The following is a 23,633-nucleotide window of genomic DNA, read 5'->3' on the forward strand; positions in this document are numbered from 1 at the left end:
GGGGTCTAAGAATGGCAAACAATATTCATGAAGGCCCATATTCTGCTGACTTTCACCCAGATGACAGATTGCCAAATCCTTTTGTTTTGATCCTACCACGGTGCAAGATGGCCACAGAATCTAAATCGAGAGGGTGATGAGACATGCTGCTGACCAAACGTGCTTGAGTTCCCTTCTACTGTAGTCAAGAACATTCGATAGCTTAGAACAGTCTTTGTAATATTTAGAAAAATTACTCAGCTTTTTTTAAAATTGTGTTTGGGGGTGTATTACAGAGAAAACTCCCAAGCTTATTTTAAACATGTGAAAACTAACATGGTAATACGAATCAATCCTGTGATATGGTACTTGAAAACCTTTTCATCTTAAAACCGTACCTGCAGATAGAACACAATAATTCCATAATCTTGAATTGATATTTAATGACCAGAAATGTTTGTATCACTGAGGGAAAAGCACTATACAGTAGGTCATATTAATACATACATAATGCATGCATAACACTAATCTGTAGTACATCAGTTGAACGTCATACTTTGGTCTTCAGGAAGAGTTGTGACGTGTGACCTTAATGCCATACTATGCATATACATTATATTATACCTACTACTCATTAATAACACTACTTCAACCTTCACTTCACAAAGTAGGTGCTGAGGTCTGGGATATTTGCTAGTTTTAGGATATGTCCCATTCTCCTGAAAAAAAAAAAACACATTAGCTTGGAAATGGAATTAGAATAATTATTAATTGAAATAAAAATTGTGAAAGAAGGAGAACGGAAATGGCCTTTATGTAACTGTCAATGTGTGAGAGCCTACACTGATACATTCATGACTCACTGCCAGGCTAGCTGTGACGCTCGCGTACGTGACAAAGAGCACATTTGGAGCAGGGTGTGCTCACCAACGCTAACTGGAGTGTGTACCCTCCTTAACTGCCAAATGTCATGCAAAACCTTTTTAAGAAAGAGGTTTATAAAGGAAATGCTTCAAACTTTACAAGGTACTCAGGGAAAATATTTAGGCAGTGAGCCTTCCTCTGACATCCGATTGGCAAACTGCTTTATTGGCATTAACTAAATAACAAATAATTTCTGTTAGAGAATGAAAGGAGAAAACCATGCCATTGAAAAATAATTAGACCTGAATTCAAACCAATCAGGAGGAGGACGTCATAAATATTTGTTCAAAAAACATATACACATACCCTGAAGATTCTGCAAACCAGTAATCTTGGCAGATTATTATTATAATGATAATAATAATAATAATTATTATTATTATTAACATCCACTTATAGGTGACTGCGCAAATGCAAAGAAGCAAGAAGAATGTCATCTCACATAAATAGTGTAGGTTCTTTTGACATTACTAATGTTTCTGGTATCACCATTTGGGATTGCATATTTTTACAAATATGTCATTAAGGTCTCCCATAAAATGTATATGAGACAATAAAAATGATGCCTGCTAGTCTTTTTTTGTTGATAGGTGCAGATGATGGAGAACAGTGTATCACAAATAAATGATATAATCTATATTTTAGTGTTGCTTAATAGCTAATATGGTAAAAAAAAAAAAAAGCAGCATTATTACGTATTCATAATTAGTTCATGTTGCTGAATATGCTTTGCATTATACCAGCTTTATATCAGTGAGGTTTATGACAGAAAAACATTTTGTGTATTCACTGCTCTAATTTACATGTATTGTTGTCATTGCTTTTAGTCACCTGCTTGTTTGCTTACTGTTTTATCAAAAGGAATAAGTCAACAGTATGCTGACATCATCAATGAAATCATTCAACTGCTACCTTTGTGAATCAGTAAATAGTACTTACATTTAGTAATGACATTTGCAAAACAAAATGATATACTGTCAATGTATATGCATAACCCTCAGGTTTTTTTCAGTTTTTTGACTTGTGAGCATGATTGGATCTGGAGGAAATACAAACTGCACATCATGTGACTGAAACATCTTTCTGGGTAAAATGGCAGATGTAAACATTTGCCTAATCGTGGGTGACAGTGTGCCTATTCTGCACTCTTACACAGCTTTGGTACAAAGGGCTTTTTTCAAGTGCTGAATTTTTATTTGTTTATGTGTCTTTCTTGATTTTCACCAGAATAGGTTTTTAGGTTAAATCACCTTCTTGACTGTTCCAAATCAAATAAATAATAAAATAATAACTTTAAATAACATTTTTTTAAAAAGATTATTGTTACCTAAATGTCCTCACTTTCAACATAACACCATTTTGCACATGTCTTATAATCCGCATTTAATAGCAAAATGAGCTGCATCTGCCATTTTGAGGCTCTCAGGTAAGCATCCTGTTAACAAAGCTTTTTATCATGAAGTTAAACGATTTTAGAATCATTTTAAAGAGGCAGGAATAAAACTGAATGGGCAGTCCCTCCATGTCTGGTGATTTACCTCTTTGTAGACTGTTGATGGCTAGTAGGCTCTCCTCTGGTGATAGATCTTTCTCGAGAGATTTTATTTCTTCATCTGGAAATCCACACGTCAGCACAACCAAAGCAAACATCGATATCCTCCTCAGAGCAGATTTCTGTGCTTGATTCAAGTTGGAATAGAAATAGAGTTAATGTCTAAGTGGGTGTGTAAAAAACTTTGCCTTGAAAAACTACAGAATGTCTCAATTTGCCAAGTAAGAAGGTTTCCCCCTGTTCTACAAGCTTTTATCTGAGAATGATAAACTAATAGTCAGAGTACACTAAAAGCAAGAAAATGAAGTAATGAGATTGTGGTTTTTTGTAGTATAGTGGTTCATTCTGTGCAACTATTAATGTTACTCACAGTATTAAATGTATGCTAAATTTGCACTCTGTGGTAAGCCATATATCGTACTGGATTTGATATTGTTATGCGTTTTGTGGCTACACTGGAGTTCTCTGTGGTGGCCATCTTTGCAACCCTACTTTGGTTAACTCACGAACTGCATGAAAGAAAACCTATAGACAAATAACATGCTGTGCTGTAATTAACAAGGGGAAGATAATCTGAAGGCCCTGCAATTAATATTAACCTCTTAATGCAATAAGAAAACTGAGCATCTGGTGTCTTAGGAGACTAAACTAGATAAATAAATCTATTGCACCCTTTAGCTATTTATACTCATTACTATCCTACACATCTCTTCACTTGCAACAGTTACTTAATAAGGGGCACCAGTTAAGATTTACTGAGCTCATTAGCTCTATAAAACACTTGAATCTTTACCCTTATCATGGATCGATATTTCCTTAATTAGGCAAATAATTTTCTAGGGTTTCCCCCCCTCATGTTGTTCCTGGGCGAGATCCAGGTTTCTTTTTAACAAATATTACATTCCTCTGTCCTGCCTGATAATAAATGTTTATATAGTTTGAGTGAGCAGAGGTGTTCTCAACATTAGAATGAAAATCAGACTGAAAATGCATCAGCCAATTTACATGAGTTTACAAATTTTGTGTTTAAATTAATTAAAGATATTGATCATTACTGAAATAACTTATTTGTTGAATTTTCACTGTATTTTACGTACCTGCAGGGTGTTCGAAAAATTTCTTATGGCATCATTGAGAACAAGAGGTCATACTCCTCCCATACTGTGTCCTGTTGCTGCATGCTTTACTGCACTGATTTATTTGATGAAATGTATCATTAGTTTTAAATACTTGACTTAGCCACCACAATTTCATGAATTTAAGTATAGTTACACTAATCACTGCTTATGTGCTAACTGACTTATTTAAGGCCTCACCATGCCTTTTCAAAGTCTTTCTATCTTCTCCTGTCCTGGGCTATTTTCAAGCTTTCCAGCTGAGCCCTAGTCTGACACAAGTCATTACATATTTCATGGGTCATTCTACAATACATTTCATATTACTAATAGTTTATATACAAATATGTTTTACTTATCTTGCAGAAAAGATTATCTAAAGCAGGGCTGCCCAACCCTATTCCTGGAAATCTACCATCCTTCATTTCAACCCTAATTTGCCACACCTTCCATCCATCCAATGGCCGGTCGTTTGTTTTTATATAATATAATGCAATCTTTGCATTACCCATGACAGGAATTTCTTTATGAAGCTCTGCACGCAATAGAGAGAAGAGTGTGCACAGAAAGTATTCAAAATGGACTGTGCATACCCAAGCTACTCATAAAGCAAATCGAGCTTACAAATAGATTACGGTTGTCTGTGGTAAAAGACTGAATTAAAAAAGATGAAATTATATTCTTCAATTAGTTCAAGCACATCATTTCTTGTATGTTAAAATGATTGTTGTTATCGCTTTGTAAGTCTAAATACAGAAATTCGCTGCACCTGAAAAAATAACAATTGACCTTTGAGGCCCAGTGATGCCTGGCTTACTAGCTGCGTCCCACTTTGTCCCTGTTCAGCACAGAGTTCACACACAGAATGTTAGTTCACAGCCGTACAGTTAACTGAGGTGACGTGGACTACAGGGAGGAGGGCTGCACTTCTTTCTGAGGTAAAGAGGAAAGAGCATGTATTTTCTGTCTTGTGCAAACAGCCTGATGATATTGCACAGAGGATAAGCCTAACAAACATTGATCATGCTGTTGCCAAGAAATCTGCTCAGCTGAACAAGCCACCCATGTCCTGGTAGCACCGAAACAAGAGCCTTCTCAACATTCCTCACTTCCACCCAGTGTGCTCCATGGCTACAGAGGGCACGAGCTCTGTACCTGACCAACTGGTTGTAGATAAACAGCTGGAATTTGGGATGGAGGTTGGGGAAACAGACACTGAGAGAGGCCCAGTGCTGAGCCGAAAAGACAGAGAAGAAGTAATGGACAGGAGAGCAGTGTCTACAAAACAAAGCAAGGGGAGAGGATTTTGAACATAAACGGAGGGGAAAAACAACAGATGAGCATTGGAGTACAAAGAAAAAAACATCAAGAAAGTAGAATGAGTGAAGATGGAGAGAGAGAGAGAGAGAGCTTGAGTAAACATTTGTTTTATTTAATTCAATAGTTAATGATTCGTTCAAAGGTGTAATTTTGTTGTTGTAAAAAACGCTTGCCAGTGCAGTATTTTAAGCACTCGATTAGAGATGAGAGAAAAAGACAGATTTTTTTAAAGACTGGGAGAAGGTTAGATGCTTCAAAAACATTTTTGCCTGTAAGTGTGCACATGTATGTGCATGTGTTTGCTTGCACATGTGCATATGAACTTACCTTATCAACCAGTCACCAATGACTTGTAAACAGTTATTCCCCAGGGGTGAAAGTGGCTTCTTTATTTAGGCCCAATCCATGCAAACAAAATCGCTATGAATTAATTGAAAGTTTTCTTTCTTCTAAATAATATCTTAAAAATATTTAAAGTATCATTTTGTCCATTTATTTATAAGAATAACATAAATGAATGTCTTGTCTCATGGCACATTCATTCTTTTCATTCGTTTTCATCTAACCATCCCACAAGCAATCGATAAAAATAACACACAGCACATAGCCTCTGTGTGTCACTGGCCACTGAAAAAAGGTTCTCCTTGCTTTCTTAGCATCACTGTACTTTTCTTTCCCTTTAATACCCGAGGTGCAAGTGCTGCGGGACACTGGGGTCTCCGAGGAGCCGTTAACCCGAGACTTACAGCATTTTTATTGCACTCCCAGTCCCAGTGACTTCAGCAGGCTCCCCAGCTGTTTGAGCTTTGCCTGGCCGTCCCAGGCGAGTCAGGCTGTGCTTTATGAGCTTCTGGGAGGGTCTGAAGCCTGCAGCTTCACTCCTTTTAATGTTTCCTTGCAAGCTCCGAAAGCAGGGCGCTGGAATGAGGAGATGATCTACCGATGGAGCACCAGCAGCCTGCCGCACCATAGCGATGACGCCATTTTCACAAGGAAACAGAGGAAGCCTGCCTCTCTCTACAGATGCTGTTGTCGCAAGGAAACAGAGGAAACCTGCCTCGCCATAAAGATTCTGTTGTCACAAGGAAGCACAGCCGAACAGAAAACAGCCTGTCCCTAAAGATACCGCCACTGCAGATGAGAGTCTGGATGACGTGTGGACCTTTCCTCCACTCCTCCACTCCTCCGAAAATGCTCTCTCATGGTCGAGCCCAGAACATGTCTGGAGAAAAGCATCAGTATAAATTGGTACTTCACTTTTGTTGGCGGAGAAAATGAAGTAAATCATGCCTGCCTATAGTAGATCAATTGTGTGAACTTGTGGTACAGATGATGGATGAACTAAACCTACATGTAATTATTATTCCATTCAACAGGCCAAAAGGCATGCAAGGAATCTGTCACCCGGGCTCAAAGAATGCAGAAGAGGGGCTCCAACGTTATACAAAAACACCTCCTGCTTTGCTGAAGGAAAGGACCTGAGCACCTCTCTGCCAAAACAAAGAAGTCAGTGTTGGGCAGCGGCCTTCCCCCCCCCCCTCTGTTTTCACCAGTCTGGGACTCAGATCCTTTTAGCCATGGCCAGATCAATGGCCACACGAGCATTTAAACTCATTACGCCCCCTATTGACATTTCGATCATGGGTGCCTTTATTCCAGACACCTCTTCGGCAAAGTCATTTTATGCTCTTTCAGTATGAAACTACCCATTTCTTCTCCACAATTCTTTCTTTTGACTCATCTTCACATATCTCTGTTATCTTTGACACTGGGATCTGGACAATCTTTTTTAATGCTGTCAGGTGCTGGACATGACATGGAGCGGTTCTCTCTGTAACTGGTGGCTGTCCTTTCCCGTGGTGTGGTCTTCTCTGGCATTCATTCTCTCAGTAGGGCTCCCACAGGGCTCCCTGTCCCCTAATGTTTTACCTGTACAATGATCTTAACATCAACTTTTAATGGTCATAGTTTTTCTATCCAATGTACATTGATTTTCCACTTTTCCCCTTCCCTTTTCTAATTTGCAGGTATCCAGACAATGGATGAAATATCTTACTGAATATTGGTATAATCATAATCAAAGTGACTCTCCTCATAGACAAAACCAACCGTACGTACCAGTAAAATTCTCAAAATTATAAACTCTCAATTACTCTGGTCCTTCAAAACAACACAATTTTAGTACATCAGTCTTGCTGTTTATCACAAAACACTCTTCCCTGCTTTTATTCAGGCCTGATGCACACCAGCTTCTCAACTGTGTCCCGTGTCCCTGAGAGTTCTGACCTTGCTAAGGGGAGCGATTGCTAAACAAAATCAGATACATAATGAAATGTAACTTTTACAGATTATTCAGTGGCATTTTGCTTTGGAGAACAGATGGCGGGTACCATCTGTACTCTCATAAAAGGCAATTCTATGCTTCTGGAGCATTGTTAGGCTCTACAAGAACGTCAGTACAAGGCGGGTATGTACAGATAATTGTGTTAAAGTTCGTGTCTGAGAAAACAGTTACTGCTGCATGATTATATTAACATTGTTACAGGCTGTTCAGTTCTTGTTGCTCTTGTGAATAATCGATTTTATAATGATGGCCATGCAAATCAACCTACTTTGGGTAAGAGTATGTAGTAAATAAATGAATCATGTCATAAGCTAATAATAATAATAACAACAATAATATGCAACAACAGCTCCACCTAATGGTCAAATCATAACAATAATAATCTCTAAATGTCAAATGATCCATCTACACAAATCTAAATAAAAAAAAGAAAAAGAAAAAGATTTTTTACAGTCTTCCGCAATGGATGAAGCACAGTCAAAAGTGCTAATAAGTGGGTTGGTGGGCATTCCCTGTCCTTCCACTTACCTGGCTCCAGAAGGGGCTAGGGCACCCCAGGCAGCACAGTCAATATTTAAGGAGAGCAATGTACCTTTCTTCTAATAAATCAACATGCTACACCTGCAAAATCCCTTCCACATGCTGTGTAGTCAACAGACACTGAACGATAACTGAAGAGGACAGCTCCATAGCTTATACTCATTAACCAGCTCAAATACCTCTCTCACAATATCTATCAGTACAGCCTATATAATTCAGCTCCGCATTTAAACCTCTTTTTAAAACTCATTTCCCTACACTGATATATCAAGTTATCTATCCTGTGTTTAAAATAAATGCTATAATGTTATGATACTATATCAGCTTAATTCAAAATTGATTATATTGATAAATTATGGTCTTTGCATTTATTTGCCAAGAATCGAGAACTGTCAAATCTTGCCCCTCCAGTTCAGAAATCCCAAATAACAAAACTGAAGTAATTTACAAAAATGGACAAAATGCACAATTTAGATTTAGAAATGAAACCTTTATTTACAATTTCAAAGTTCAATTTAGTTAACAAATATATATATGTATACTATATACATATTTGCATACACAAAGAGAACCAGGGTTATCTGACAAATCTTACAGGTTCATTGTTAGTCGGATAAGAGACAAAACTCTCGTATATTTACACCCATGTCAATTTACAAGTCTTCAAGTGCACCCTTGTTGCTCACAGTACATTATTGTCATCATTATAAATAGTCATACCCTTCTGAATTTCATTACTCCAATTTACATTAAAAAATGATTATCAAACCATTTGTGCCTAACATCGCAATCTATTTCAAGAATTACAATATCACAACTTTTTCCCCCTCAGATTTAGCATGCAGCCACATTTCCAAATGGCTGTAGTCTGCCACTCTGCAATAACAGAGGCTTATAACTCAATAGTCTATATCCAGGGAGCAGAAGACTTGACATGTTTTCTGCCCGTAAATGTTGTCCGTTAGTTGTTCAACACAAGGAGCAATAGGACCACCTTACTGCAAATGAGTAGGTGGAAGGCTGCCTTTATCCCATCAATGTTCAGAGTTCACATATAAAACCGTCAGACCCATCAATAATGCATAGTTAAGCAGAACAGGATTTGACATCTCCCCATCCTCAACCACTCTGGAGAATAAAGTAGTTTCTAGAGGGAAGGTCATAGGAAACCTTTGTTCGCAACCGTTTTAAAACTCAAAGTAGTAACATGGGTGGTGCTCACTACCACCTGCTCAGTATTTCAATGGGGAGAGGAAAAGGGGAGTGTCCTAAAAGTTGTGAACCTTCACATAGGTCTTGAAGGGGAAAAAAAAAAAAAAACAATATCCATGATACAGTGTCCTGCTGTTTCATGCACATGGCAAATGGCCCACTTCCTTTGGAGAGCCATCATGTTGTAAAGCTGGCCCCAGAATCTGAACAGGAGGGCAATGAGACGTGCTGCAGGCAAAACCCCAGAGCTTCCTCGCTCACAGTTAAGGACACTTATCGTTTTAGGACCAGAACACTTAACTGAAGAATGAGTCATTCGCCGTTCAGCACAGTGGATAAACGTACAATGCAGTTAGAGCACATTAATCAGACTACAGGTAAAAACTAGGACCTATTAGCCAATCATGTAATTCAAGGAGGCAGTAGTAAACAAGCCCTTGAGTAACTAGTTACCTGGGAGGATACACTAACAAATATGAGGTCAAGTGTCACATCACTGCGTGACTGAGAATACAATGTGTACATGGAGGCTTTCTTTATCAAAATTTCCTCATTTTTTTCCTCTTTTAAAACTTAGGTAGCTTTTAAATCACCTCCTTTATCTTCCGAACAACTCTTTAGTGACCACTGTAGAGGAGACGCCTGACAAACTTCAAAAATTAATTTTTTGAATCAGTTGGCATGAACTTAATGCTAAACAAGTTTGGAAATGAGTAAAAAAGCCTAGCAAACATGGGACTGAGTAAAACTCCTCTCTGAAGAATACCACAGTCAGAGTGAAACCAGGGTCACATGCAGTCAAAGCCCATAAGACCAGTAGAACAATGAGAATTAACCAAGGCCAGGAAAATGAGCAGTTGGTCTTAAATCTAACATCTTCCAGTAACCTATAACCAATGAGGCACTTAAACAGAATCAAGTAAAGGGCAAATCTAAAGGTTTGAGGCTAACATGACAGTACTCTTGTGCATTTAAAATAACTGGTTTAACACTGAGCAGTTGCGTTTTTGTGACATTTGCATAAACTGATCAGAAAAAAATGAATTAAAATATTCAAAGATACATTTAATCTATAAAATTAACATTTAAAAAGTATGCATTTTCTCTTCCAACTCTTTCCCGACAGTAACTGGGAATTACAAAAATCCCTTTAGAATAATTTTTCACATTTTTCTTTTGTGCTTGGTCAATATGTTTGTTGACTCAGAAAGAGCACACAATCCTTTATCCTGCTTTCTACCCCAGCAGGGATTATCCTGAATATTGCTTTTTTTGGAAGCACAAATTCAAACAAATCTTTCTCTCCAAAATAAATCGGACATATATTTTCCCTGGCATTTTCTTGCCCTCTAACCTTGTATTTAATGCAATATAATTACATTTCATCAGTCAAATGTTTTTGTTTGTTGGGTGATTCCAATCTCACTATTCGTTGCCAAGCCTCTCCACACCTCTTGGAGAAAATGCAGTGAAGCACTTCCCAATACAATCAAGAGGTCCACTTAGCAGCACTGAGGTAAGCTAAACAAGTCCAATGCTCATTCCAACTCCGCATCAACCACAGACATGTGAAAGGATGTAGGCGTAGGCATTGGGAGTTAAGAAAAGCAGGCTGTTTTTTTTACACTGAAATAAATGTTAAAGCATACTGATAAAAGGCTGGATTTTAGGATCCTTGGTGAAGCACTTGAGTTAATACAAATTAACTAAGTTTTGTAAGAAGATAAGACTAAACAAAACTAAATAAATTTGACAGACATTTAAGTGAAAGGCATTTAAAGAGTATTGGCACGTTGGGTGTGGAAGTTCCTGGGATGAGGCGATGAGATATTTGGGACAGAAATTTAGGAAAGGGCTGTTTTTGTTCTCTTCTCCTGAAGTTTTGTCAAGATGTCAACAGTATCCTTCACCAAAGCATCAAAGATTCCATCAGCCAACTGCATCTTCACAAAGAGCTCATCTTCATCATAGTTGACCCATTGAGACTCTTCCTCGTGCAGCTCCTGAACCTGCGACAAAAAGTCAGAAGTTACTTCCAAATTACATCCTCTTAAGAAAACTATGAAAGCCACTGCACTAGTCACTGAGTGCGTTTCAGTCTCATCTAGATAAAGTACTATGTTCTGAGTCTAAATTACATGCTGCAGCATTCTTTTCATTTTTATTTTAAAATAGCACCTTTGGGAAAGCTTTACCTGCTTAGCCATTGCTCAATATCAAGTAAACTTTCATTACCAGAATATGATCCACTCTGTCTCGCTTCTTTCTTCCAAACTTCAGCATCTTCTGCCAGTCTGTTTTCTGGTTCTGGTCTTTCTTTAGGCCGTAGAGCTTTAACACCTCTGTGGTGATGAAGGCCTAGAGAAAGAGCACAAACAAGGGACAGTGTTTTACACCAACAGAGTACGCATGCACTTATGATGGCAGAGGCAAAATGTTACACAAGCACCACGAGGGAATGGTGTATTAACCTGGATCTTCGAGATGTCCTCAGGGCTTTGAACTCTGCGTAAACAGGAAGAGGTAACCCGCCGAGGCTTCATCCACTGGGGCTGATGGGCATTAGGGTCCTCCGAGAAGACTTCCTGGACGATCTCCCATGTCAGGTCAAACACAGCCTGAAAACACGAGATTTAAAAACAAGGTTATTTTTAATGATAACTTTCTCAAACTAAAAGGTTACTGAGCACATTAACATTAATTTTGTCACCACCGTGAGCCAGGGAGCAGGCCTCACCTTTTTGTAACTACGCTTGCTGAGGGTCTCCTGGTCCTCACCCCGAGCATCGCTGCCCAAATAAGCATCGGAGGCCAGAGGGGTGGGGACTCCTGCAAGTGTCTGTAGCCCTTGGGCCAGGTTGCAGCTTTTCCAGATCTCCTGTGTGGCAGCATGCACCAGCCTCTCCACTTCGGGGGCAGTGTGTGGCACCACCATGACCGGCTGTTCTGCGGGCTTGGCCTGTTGGGGGGGCGCAGGCCTTACTGGGGTCTTGACCTGCTCCCCTCCCCCGATGGGAACGGGGGTGGACGCCCCCTCCTTCTGCTGCTGCTGGGCCCTCTGCTTCTGCTGCTCCTTCCGTGAGCTGAGGCCGTAGTCCTCGTCGAACCAATCCTGCTCGTCCCCGAGCACGTCCAGCAGCTCCCGGCTGAGCTCCAGCTCTGCCAGACGCTTGGCCAGCTCCTCCTGACCGCTCGCCCCCAGCACAGGGCTTTCCTGGGAGGCAGGGGGAGAAGTGTACACTATTTCAGTACAAGCTAGTGATCACTCATTAAGCTTTTCAAGCCAGTGAAACTCTATCCTTCAGTTTAAAAAAACAACTTGAACAATTATTCCATTTATTTATAGTAACAATGATATCAAGTATTACTAAATCCACCAAAGTTCTTATCAAAAAACTAAGGAAAATGAATATGGATCTGAAAACATACTAGCAGCAGATTACAAAGTGGAAAAACAGCACTGATTGCTACACAATCTTTAGCATGTAGAAAAGACAGGATTTGGGGTCGTCTGAACTTTGGACTTTACTGATAAAAAAATGGCTTTTTGGGCCAAATCAAGGATTGGATGTTGGTCGGCACTGCTGAAACGTAATCTCTGACAGTTCTATACTGGCAGAGACATATTATCTTTTGCTTGATGTAATCATTGACTTCATGAGTCATTAATTTGGGGGTTGAGGGTGAACTCTAATACACAGGAAAATGTTTATTTACAGTACAATGTTTAACAGAGGTCTCAACTGCTTTTTCAACTGAGCCAACTTTATTTTTTTGGTCTCTACTTTCTTGCTAGAATGGATGTTTTTTGCTTTCTGAGCCGATGAAAAGGTATAAAAAGTCAACTATACAACAACAGCACAACTCACCGGACGGTTACAAAGCTCCGGAGAAGAAACCTCTTCTTGCCCATCTTCCAGGAAGTTGGGAAGGTTGTCCTTCTGTGTTGTGTGGAAGGGCAAATACTGGGCATAAACCTTCCCTCCAAGCCAGTCTTCTTCATTGACCTCATTTTCTTTGCTCTGATTGGAAGCTAGAATCTTTTCATTGCGGGCTTTTTTGATCTGCTGAAACTGCTTGACAGCGTCCTGCACAAAGCCATTGATAAGTTTATCTGCAATAGCTGTAACAGTTCCTTTGTCACTCATCTTTTCTGCATCAGACTTCTCAATGGCTTGGTCCTCAGAGGAGAGATCAGAGAGCGAGGCCTTCTGCTGGGGCTCCAGGTTTGCCTTCTCTCTGGCCAACAGGTCCAGTAGAGGGGTGGAGGACTTCTCCAGTGACTGCTTTTCTGTAGCCACTTTGCCCACCTCGGTAATGAGGAGACCATAGTCACCAGTTGATGCATCTTCAAACTCCAAGATGATGTTCCGGCTCTTTCCATTAGGAGCTGGGTGCTTGTCACCGTTTATTTTTTCGCTGGACTTGGACTCAAGGTCATTCAGTTCAACTTGGACAGCTGATTCGAAAAACCCAACTTTTTCTGATGGGCCTTGGCTCGAAGGGTGTTCACCCAGGACTTCACTCACATCAGATGGTTTATTTTCACCAGATTTATTACCCATCTCAGATTTTCCCTCTGTCTTGTCTTGAAGATTACTCTGCTTCAACTGCTTATCTAATGCAAGCTTCTTCTTGGACTCATTGTCAGACTGGTCATCCAAGGAGTCCTCATCTTCTGTGGTGTCCGCATAGACTTCAAACTTCTCAGGCAGCCGGGAGATCTTATCTGGTGGGGCAAAGATACCGTGCCCTTCTTTACATTCAAAGTAGACCACACCATCGTAGGTGCCATTATTGCTACCCTCAGACTTGTCCAGTTCCACACCTGCCCAGAACCCATTAGCAAATCTAGTCGGTCCTTTGAACTGAAGTGTCCCTGGCTGCACATTGCTCACAAGAACACGGTCTCCAACACTGAAGTCGGGCATCATGTCGAGGTTCATGGTGGGTGGCGACAGGGGAAGGGGAGACAGGGGCACCTTTTCAGGACCAAAGACCTCTTCCCTGCCCTTTTCACTTTCCTCTCTGTCTTTGTCGAGTTTGGACTGAGCTTTGAGATCCAGAAGCCTCTCAGAATGGAAGGTACCGCTGCCAGAGCTGGACTTCTCATTCAGCACTTCGCTGATTTCCTCCTCACTGCTGTACAGAGGAGACCTGGTACTGGGCCTTGTCCCGGTCTGCAGCGCTGTAGGGGAGGCAGGTTTTGAGGAGTGGTGCCCCTCCCGAGGTGATACCTCCACAGAAGATTCAAAATCATCATGGTAGCTGTCAGCAGGAGGAGAATCCTCCTTCAGCTTTGACAGTGCTTCTCTGTCTGACGAGTGGATGTCAATCTGGGGAGTATAGGAACCTTCCCTTTTGGAAGAGCTTCTTTCAGATGATGGAAGACTGTCTTTGGAGTCCTTCAGGACAGACTTTGATTGGTTTATCAGGGTTCCGCCAGATTTTATGTCTTCACCAGCATCAACCAAGTCTTCCTCACGAGGTTTTTCACTCACACTACGATCGTTCTCCCTAGAAATCCCTGGTTCAGTCTTTTCCACGGATGGACTGTCCTTCGGCGAGCCCTGTTCCAGGGACACCGGCTGCAGCTCCAGGACCAGCTTGAGCGCCGGATCGGAGCGCAGGTGGGTACTGTCGTTATCAGATTCCTCTGATTTCAGGAACTCCAGCTCCTCCATCACCTCTGATCTTTGGCTGGAGATGACGCTCTCGTCTCCAGAGTCCCCCGCATGTGGCACAGCAGGCCCGTCCTGAGCCTGGAGGTCCTCAAAGCGGAAACCAGGCAGGGATTCTGGCGACAGCAGGCTCTTCAGCCCATTTATATGCTCCGGGCTCCCTTGTACTGGGGTTGGCGTGACTGTGGGTGGATCCTCATCAGAAGACCCCTCTTCACACAAAGAGGAGAACTTGCTGTGTCCTGACGGTGTGACATCATCTGAAATTCCACAAACATTGGATTACAGATTGTGCTTATCAAAACATTTGCTATTTGTATGTACAAAAGCTATTACTGAATTGATCCAATTGGGTATACCTTAAAATATATAGAATATATAGAAGGTGCTATGTGGAAAGTCGTCATGTATGTACCCTGCACAGGAATACATTTTATTTTGGGCAGACGAATAATGCAGATGCAATAAAACCAAACAGTGCACAATGAACAGAATACACACCACGGTCAGTAGGAGACTCTGGCTGGACTTTTTTCTCTCCTTTCTCTGTTTCAGTAGCAACCTTCCAGTTTTTGCTTGTTTCCGGCCTGAAGGAAAAAAAAAAAAATTCATTTAACTCCAATTTCTTGCGGAAAAATCAACAAGTGATAAGACTCAAAGAAAAAAACTGCTACTTTTAGAAGTCAACAGAAAGGATCAGTACTACGTTACCTTTGAAGAGGAGGTGGTTTGATCCTGGGCTTTTCTGAGGCTGAACTTGGCGTTTTAATCTGGGGTTTAGTCATGGGTGCGGTCTGTGGTTCTTTACTCAGCTCAGCCTTGGTCTTCTGAATGAAGTCATTATAGGACTAAAAGCAAGGAGGCAAGACTTTACTGAAACATGCAGTCACTCTGCATTCAATGACTACCTTTAAGAACATTTATGTTGTGACTAAATAAAAAACTACTGACCAATCAGAATAGCCTTTTTTGTTTTCATGTACATTTGATTGTAATGTACAAAAACATATTAAGACTATTATACAACAGGGTACAAGCCTTCAAAAGGAAGCTGGTAGCAAAACTGGAGCATCACAGTAAGATAATATTGGAGTCAAAGAGAAGATGTTAAGATCCTGCTGGTGGCCAGAGGATTACTTTCCTAAAAAGGTGTTCCTGTGTCATTTCTCAAAGATGTTTAGAGGATTACAGGTGACAGGAGGTAACGCTATAAATAGCATTACACACAAAAAAAACTGTATAAGCAAACCCTTTATAGGAACTACAACAAACAAACTAACTACAAGCACAGCCTATTAACGGCAAACAGAGGCCTGGCAAAGGGACCAAAGTCCACTCTCGCTGAGATTATGAGCAAACTGCCACCGCAGAAGCGGGAAAGCGCACTAAAGCCCGGAGGAGGAGGAGGAGCACTCACCTCCAGCTGCTTCAGCAAGCTGGCCTCCTGCGCTTTCAGGCGCTCCTTCTGGCGCTTCCTCTGCTCCTTCTTCAGCTGGTACACCACCGACTTGCGCTTGCGCAGCTCCTCCTTCAGGGCGTGGATGCGGCCCTCGATGTCGCTCTGATCGGACGTGGGCTCTGGAGCGGAGAGAGGGGGACGCGCGCATCGGGGAGTGAGTTCCACGCCTTCCTAATCTAACACCGCTCATTACTCACCCGAGATAAGTAACATAAAATACAGAACACACACAGCACCGTGAGGGCCACCTCAGGAACCACCCATTACGTCATCTCGGTTAACAATGACTCAGCTGCAATATAACTAAACATAACAGAAAAAAGCTATTCCCATAAAAACCCACATAGGGGACAACATGAATCTACAATAAAGTACCATGTGAAAGCACGCCATTTATAAAGTCAATGGTGCAACAGAAAAAGTCAGAGGGACAGCACTTCTGTGAAACAGCACAACATCTGAACATAAGCCAGGTGGAGGGTAGCACCCAGGGTCCTACAACACAGCTAAGCAGGCTGTCAGTCAGAGAAACACACATCAGGTTCACAGCGCCACAGTGTGCAAGCTCCTATTCTCAGCGGCTAAGCTTCTCCCACCTGAGAAACACAATACAGACAGGCCGAACCCACCGGACTGAGAGACCGAGCGGAGCTCGCTGGGCGAGGGCTCGCTGGACCTGGAGGACGAGCGGAGCTGCATCTTGCCGCTGCCTCCCCTGCTGCTCTCTGGGTGCCTGGAGGCGCTGAGACTGGCCTTGGGTGAAGGAGACTGTCAGACACAGGAAGAGCACAGGACACGTTCTCAGGATCACTGTGACAACATCCCCAGATTCCCTAGTGTTCAAACTAAATCACTCATAAATTAGGATAGATTTCATTTTGGCTCATTGATACTGATATGCATGTAAATCAGAGACAACAAAGTGATCACCTAGGTGCTTCTAGTTATTTGATGGAGGCTACCCAAATGCAAATTATCTTGGTGTAAAAACAAGTCATCTTTCAACAGTGCAACCCATTAAATGTAAAAGTCTGACAGTGTTTAGAAGAATGAAAATGGGACAGTATGCCTTTATCATCAAAAAACAAAATGATAGTCGCTATACAAAGGCCCAGACTAAAGACAAAGCCCACATTCACTGCACTGTGCAAAAACAGGGAAAAGCTTTGCTCCAAGAAGAGAAGATTCCAGAAACACAACCGTAAAACCTGTTAAAACTTGCAACACTCTCTGTCATGTGCCATTTGCTCAGATAAATTTATTCAGCTGAAATCATAAACAACATTGCTACGGTTTAGCAGTCTGCTTTTCTTTACTCTTGAAGAACTATTTTTGATTCCTTTTCCAATTACCTATCAGCGATTCCAAATAGTATGATATACCACATCAAATTAGAGATTCAGATAGCATGCCTGGCCTTGATCAAACACAAAAGCTTTAGAACATGCAACCCGTACATCTTAGTACAACAATCTGTCACGACCAAGGACCTCCTACCAGTTTGCCTTCTGAGGAGGAGTCAAACTCCTGTGTGTAGATGGTGTCCCCCGGTGGGCTGTCCTTGCTGGGGGAGGGCAGCTCAGAGATGGGCTGGTCTGTAGAGGGGCTGTCCAGTTCCTCAGGTACAGACAGCTCAGGCTGGGGGCTGGAGACAGTGACCGCTGGGGAGTCCTCAGCCCTGCTCTCTGGCTCTGTGGCCACACACAAACGGTGGATAAAGAACGGTTAGAACAGGGGAAAAAAACAGTGGTAACTTATATTCACAAAGTCAAAAAGGAACACATGAAATGTATATCTAAACAATGACTGCAAAGAAGCAGTTCTCACAGAACATGGAATCACATTTAAAAGACGTTCTTTTAATGTTCCGTCACTACCTCAAATATTCCAACAAATTCTATTTCCACCTGGCAAAGTTTCATAAAAAGGTCTGGCCTCTCTAATGGTCTCTCTCCTCTCCCTTCACGCCCCCCTTCTTTCTCACCTCTGTCGGCCCTGTCGGAGCTCTCGCCGCGGGGGCCCTTGTCCCGGGGCCGCTCCCGGTCCCAGGCGGCCAGGGCCTGCTTCTCCATGCGCCGCACCTCGGCCTCCTCGGCGTCCAGCCGCTGCTTCCACTCCAGCAGCTCCTCCGCGTGGCGCCGCCGCTGCATCAGCTGTTGCTCGCGCTTCGTCAGGAACCTGGAGGGGGGGGGGCGAGCCGGAGAGCCGGGTCGGGGAGAGACGGACGGACAGACGGACGGACACACAGGAGGGGACAGACGTCGTGAGGCGCACTGACACGATCGCAAACGCCCACACAAGCCAGCCAGCCGACCGAGCCACCCGCTCCCCCGACGCACGGCCGGGAAGTCCGACCGCACGCAGACCGCCAGAACCATGCTTACCCTCGACCGCGGTTTGACCTCCCATTGTGCGCAAGCTGCCCCAACCCCGCCCAGCAGACCAACAAGGTGAGTGTGGAGGAGTTTGATCACAATGAAGGAAACCCAGGCACCATGGTTAGTGTGTGCCGCTCCTTTAACCAGGTATGTTCATGCACCTGGTTCAGTACAGGGGTGTACACAGACCAAAGACCCCTGGAATCTCAGACACAAGCACATCCACCCAAGATGGAGAAACACAACTCGCATGCCTCTAGGGGTGTAACTTTTAGATGGTCTACTCATTTGGGCACAGGCACAGAGCCAAAGTGAGCTCTACATACTGTGTACACTGTGCATCCAAGCCTTGCCCTCCTGCCCTCTCAAAATAACACGATTCTTTCTCCAAGTAGAATTAGCATTAACCCAAAGCAAAACTATGTCTTCAAAGAAATGTGAGTTTAAAATATATATATTTCAGGTTTAATATATGTTTTTGATTGGCCCAGACAGTTTTACAGCGATTTGACGTTTCCAGAGGCTGTATATATTAACATATTCATCTTCTAGCCATTATTCACAATCATCAGTTTTTATATTGTGCTGGTACTTCTTTCCACAAGCCTGAGAATGGCCCTATTCCAGCCACTGTGAAGCTGGCAGGCCAGTAAGTGTTCACTGCACACAAAAATTGTATGAACCAATTGAAAACATATGATAAAACTGAATCAATACATTAAAAAAAAAAATCATTCTCTTTAAAAATGTACTGTACAATACAGATGCTCAGAGGTATTGCTATTTGAACCAGTTTGCACCAATGAAACTTTTTAGGGCATTTGAAGGTTAATAATTGTGTTTGTTATCCCTCAGTCACAGTGTATAATAAAAAATAAAACCAAAAGAACATGACTATTCAGTTTTCTATATGAAACAAACTAATAACAAAGTAATCTCGACACAAGTTTCTAAAGAAAATTCATACTGTTAACAATAGGTAAACTAGGTGTCTTGCATCCTATCCATTTCTATACCCAACTCCCAGATTACCCCACGTGAAGGAACAGCTACTTGGCATCAGTCTAGATTATTGAAGGTTCTGATAATTCTGTTAAAGACAGCAAATCTTCAATTATAGTATGAAGCAGGTTTTTACTTTAAATTTCTGTCAACTTGCCCTACTCTATAGGCATTTTTATCCTTAAAATCAAGCAGCACAAGATTTAGAATGCGACTTCATCAACAGTTTAAATCAATGACTAAGGAATTTTAAAGGTTTGGATACTTCTCAACATCTCTCAGAAATCTGGAGGTGAAAATGGCAGGAAATGAATCATTTGGCGGAAAAGCACAGGCAGCAGGGCAGCCGTCGCGGTGAACGCACAGTAACAGGAGGCCAGCAAAGCTACACCCCAGAGACATGGCCGCTCCCACTCCTCACTGTGAGAGGCTCATTCACACCGCCCTGCCCTATCAAAATGAGCACCAGCCTTGGCCACAACCGTGAGGAGACCGACACCACCACCAACTTTACAGCCAAACCTCAGGTCCACGACCAGCTCGAGTTTCACTGGATTTTCAGCCTTTGTTATTCGAGTCCTGGAATCGTCAGCACAAAGGGTGCAGTCCAGTGACAGGGCTGTGGTGGAAGGGTACGCTCACATTGTTGCCAGGACGTCTGCTCATTTAAACAAGGCAGTGCTTTGTAGTTTTTAGACCCGTTAATCCACGATTCCTGGCAGCACCCCAACAAACACCCCCCATTCCACCCCCCCCCACCAAACACTCCTTGCATCCGCCCCCTGGTGGCGGTGGCTGAACACGAGCATGCTCCATGGGACACAGGGTGGGGGTGGGGTGGGTGGGGGGGGGAGCAGTGAGGAAGGCGCGAGCACTGTACCTGACCAACTGGTTGTAGATAAACAGCTGGAATTTGGGATGGAGGTTGGGGAAACAGACACTGAGAGAGGCCCAGTGCTGAGCCGAAAAGACAGAGAAGAAGTAATGGACAGGAGAGCAGTGTCTACAAAACAAAGCAAGGGAGAGGATTTTGAACATAAACGAAGGGGAAAAACAACGGATGAGCATTGGAGTACAAAGAAAAAAACAGCAAGAAAGGAGGATGAGTGAAGATGGAGAGAGAGAGAAAGAGAGAGAGACAATCACATAGAAAAGGGAGAGAGAGAGAGAACTTGAGTAAGCACGTGTTTTATTGCACTGAATAGTTAATGACTCATTCAAAGGTGTAATGCAGTTACTCTTAAAAGGGCAGTGCCGGCACCGCTAGAGGGAATACTTTAACCCAACTCCCCTTCATTAAGAAGGGACCAGCGCACTGCGAGAGTGCTTTAAGAGCCCAATTAGAACAAAGATTGATGGCTGCAAGGTGAGGGGTCACAACTCAGGAGATCTGTTGGTATATGTACATGTATGGACATTTACTTGTTTGTGGTTGCACAATTTCTTCAGCTTGTACACCAGCAGATACATTTCTCCTCTAGATGAAATTTCAACAAACAGCAATGCCCTAAAATTATCATGGTTATCTTTTTATTTGTGCCTTGGCAAATATCCTTTAGCTGAATTAAATTTAAAGGAGCCAAGAACAGAAAATAAACTGATTTTAAGTGATTGTGTTGTTCATGTATTAGCTAATGATTATATACAACCTTGACCTTAGGAGAATAAAACACAGGCTAAAAGCACAAGTGAAACTATTCTATTCATCGGCGACAACAGTAATAAAAAATATCGACTGATCAAAAATCAGGGAGAACAGGAAGGTTCTACAAAAGGAAAGAAGTGCAGCAGATAGCACAATGAGAGCACTAACGGCAAGCAGACAGGACAGGGGAAACGGAAGCGGCTTGTGGATGAGCTACATGAACATACTTGCGTCGGTTAAAAATATTAATCTTTTTAGTGTACTGTACTTAACAAAGGAACGATTTACACCTTCATTTTGAACTTTGGGCTGTGGGACTTGCTCATGCTCCTGGTCAATTATAAAGTGTAAAAACAAGTCAAAATGCACACCTCTACAGCTGACATCCAATTTGATTTCAGAATTGATACTGTTGCCATTCTGAAAGGCAATTTGACCATTTCTTAATCACAGTACAATAGAAACGTGTGAAATGTAGGTGAAGTACCAAAGTTAGCAGTGACCAGCTGTGAATATTAACCTACATTTTAACCTCCTAATAACCGTGAAAGGGGCAAGATCAGTAGCCGTGACTTCACACTGCTGCCCCAATGCATACGGTCAAAAAAGGTAGGGGCCAAAAAACACTGATGCTACCTTCCATTTTCAACTGACTCCTGTGTATCCAGGGAGATGACATTACACAAAAGGTAAACGACAGGCCACATGAAAAGCGATATAAAGCAGCATCGCGGCTAGTGGGTTTAAAATGGGCTCTAGAGAGGGGCGGGACACAGAGAGCATGCTCATATTCACTGGCACACCACGAAGGGGAGGAGAAGGGGCTCTTAAACAGTGGGGGGAGAACATTAGTCAGCCTCCTTGCAGTCTGCACAAGGCTGTCGTTCACTCAAGACTTAGGGAAGAATGTGAGGCGTGTGAAAGCCAAACTAGGCCAATAATCCCGTAAAATTCAAACTGCTCATCCCATTTCCTCCACAGCTACCTGGAATGCGTGTGCGGAAATTAAAGCACATTTCTGTAAACTGAACGTGAACCTTTTTAGAAGTACCCATTCAGTCACTGGTACAAGTAACCTTAGAAGTTGCCATCCGTCACTGAAGGCCTTAAGATAATAATGAAGCCCCCCCCCCTCTTTCTTTTGAAACAAAAATGGCCATTAGGGATGTATAAGAACATAATATGGAATTCTATAATCTGTACCACTTTTTAATCTTGTGAAATTACAGTGCAGAATAGGTCTGCGATGGGGCTGAGTTTAGGACAGCGATAGTAGGATAACGCAGCAAGGAAGACCACAAATCAGAGCTCCTAATTTGTAGGTTTTTCCACGATGCCGACTTACCTGCAGGTCATGTGTTACTTATTTGCAACTGTGTTGCATTCGGAAAGGTATAAATACTGCAAAGCAGACACTTCAGAGCTGAAAATCCAGGGTTAATCACACAGAGGCCCGAAGCTGAATTAGCATGATGGTAAGAACAGAATGAGGAGATCACATGAAGGGGTTTTAATGGTCAGCACACAGGAGGAGAGCAGAAACGGCGGGATCTCTGAGAGCTGCCATTACTTTTCGTCCGTGTGCGAGCGCATCTTCTTCAGCTTCTCCATGATGCTGCTGGTCTCGCTGCCCGACACGGAGACGGGGGAGGGGCTGGGCGTGTCCGGGTCCGTCGGGGCGGGGCTGGGCGGGGCGGGGCCTTCCGCAGGCTCGGAGACGGACGTGTCCTGCAGCACGCACAGACGCATGAAGACACACACACACACACACACACACACACACACAAAGGTAATGAACTAAAAGAGTTGCAAAACTAGATCACAATAAACTGAAATAGGAAAAACAGATTACATCATTTAAACCACAAAGTGTTCTGTGTAATGACTGCTGCAGACACTGGGATAACGGTGTGTGTACGTGAGTGCATGTGTGTATGTGTGCGTGAGAGAGTGAGTGCATGCGTATGTGCATGCGTGTGTGTGTGAGAGAGAGAGTGTGTGTGTATATGTGTGTGCGTGTGTGTATGTGTGTATGAGAGAGCGTGTGTGTGTATGTGTGTGTGAGAGTGTGTGTGTGTGTATGTGTGTATGAGAGAGCGTGTGTGTGTGTGTATGTGTGTGTGAGAGAGTGTGTGTGTGTGTGTGTGTGTATGAGAGAGTGTGTGTGTGTATATGTGTGTGTGTGAGAGAGAGTGTGTGTGTGTGAGAGCGGGTGCGTGTGTGAGAGAGTGTGTGTGTGTATATGTGTGTGTGCGTGTGTGTATGTGTGTATGAGAGAGCGTGTGTGTGTGTATATGTGTGTGCGAGAGAGAGCGTGTGTGTGTGTGTGTGCGTGTGTGTGTATGAGAGAGCGTGTGTGTGTGTATATGTGTGTGTGTGTGTGTGTGTGTGAGAGAGCATGTGTGTGTGTATATGTGTGTGCGTGTGTGTGAGAGAGAGTGTGTGCATGCGTATGTGCATGTGTGTGTGTGTGCGTGTGTGT

General features: G+C 42.6%; 1 protein-coding gene across 4 annotated transcripts in view; it reads right to left on the bottom strand.

Annotated features, from left to right (window-relative positions):
- Window positions 1–10,599: 10,599 nt before the first annotated feature.
- cep350 (centrosomal protein 350) overlaps window positions 10,600–23,633 on the bottom strand; it is a 40,476-nt gene continuing 27,442 nt past the window's right edge. For 3 of the 4 annotated variants that reach the window (XM_064333287.1, XM_064333285.1, XM_064333284.1), the window contains 13 exons: window positions 22,722–22,879; window positions 20,387–20,509; window positions 18,111–18,304; window positions 17,624–17,817; window positions 16,756–16,894; window positions 16,085–16,245; window positions 15,379–15,515; window positions 15,169–15,254; window positions 12,856–14,927; window positions 11,724–12,200; window positions 11,458–11,604; window positions 11,222–11,344; window positions 10,600–10,995 (listed from right to left, as the gene is read on the bottom strand). In XM_064333287.1, the coding sequence (XP_064189357.1) occupies window positions 10,831–10,995; window positions 11,222–11,344; window positions 11,458–11,604; window positions 11,724–12,200; window positions 12,856–14,927; window positions 15,169–15,254; window positions 15,379–15,515; window positions 16,085–16,245; window positions 16,756–16,894; window positions 17,624–17,817; window positions 18,111–18,304; window positions 20,387–20,509; window positions 22,722–22,879 (4,176 nt within the window). In that variant the 3' untranslated portion in view covers window positions 10,600–10,830. The remainder of the gene's footprint in view (window positions 10,996–11,221; window positions 11,345–11,457; window positions 11,605–11,723; window positions 12,201–12,855; window positions 14,928–15,168; window positions 15,255–15,378; window positions 15,516–16,084; window positions 16,246–16,755; window positions 16,895–17,623; window positions 17,818–18,110; window positions 18,305–20,386; window positions 20,510–22,721; window positions 22,880–23,633) is intronic. The other variant, XM_064333286.1, reaches the window with a different exon arrangement.

The sequence above is a fragment of the Anguilla rostrata genome, chromosome 4 (assembly GCF_018555375.3).
Source record: "Anguilla rostrata isolate EN2019 chromosome 4, ASM1855537v3, whole genome shotgun sequence".
Taxonomy (NCBI): domain Eukaryota; kingdom Metazoa; phylum Chordata; class Actinopteri; order Anguilliformes; family Anguillidae; genus Anguilla; species Anguilla rostrata.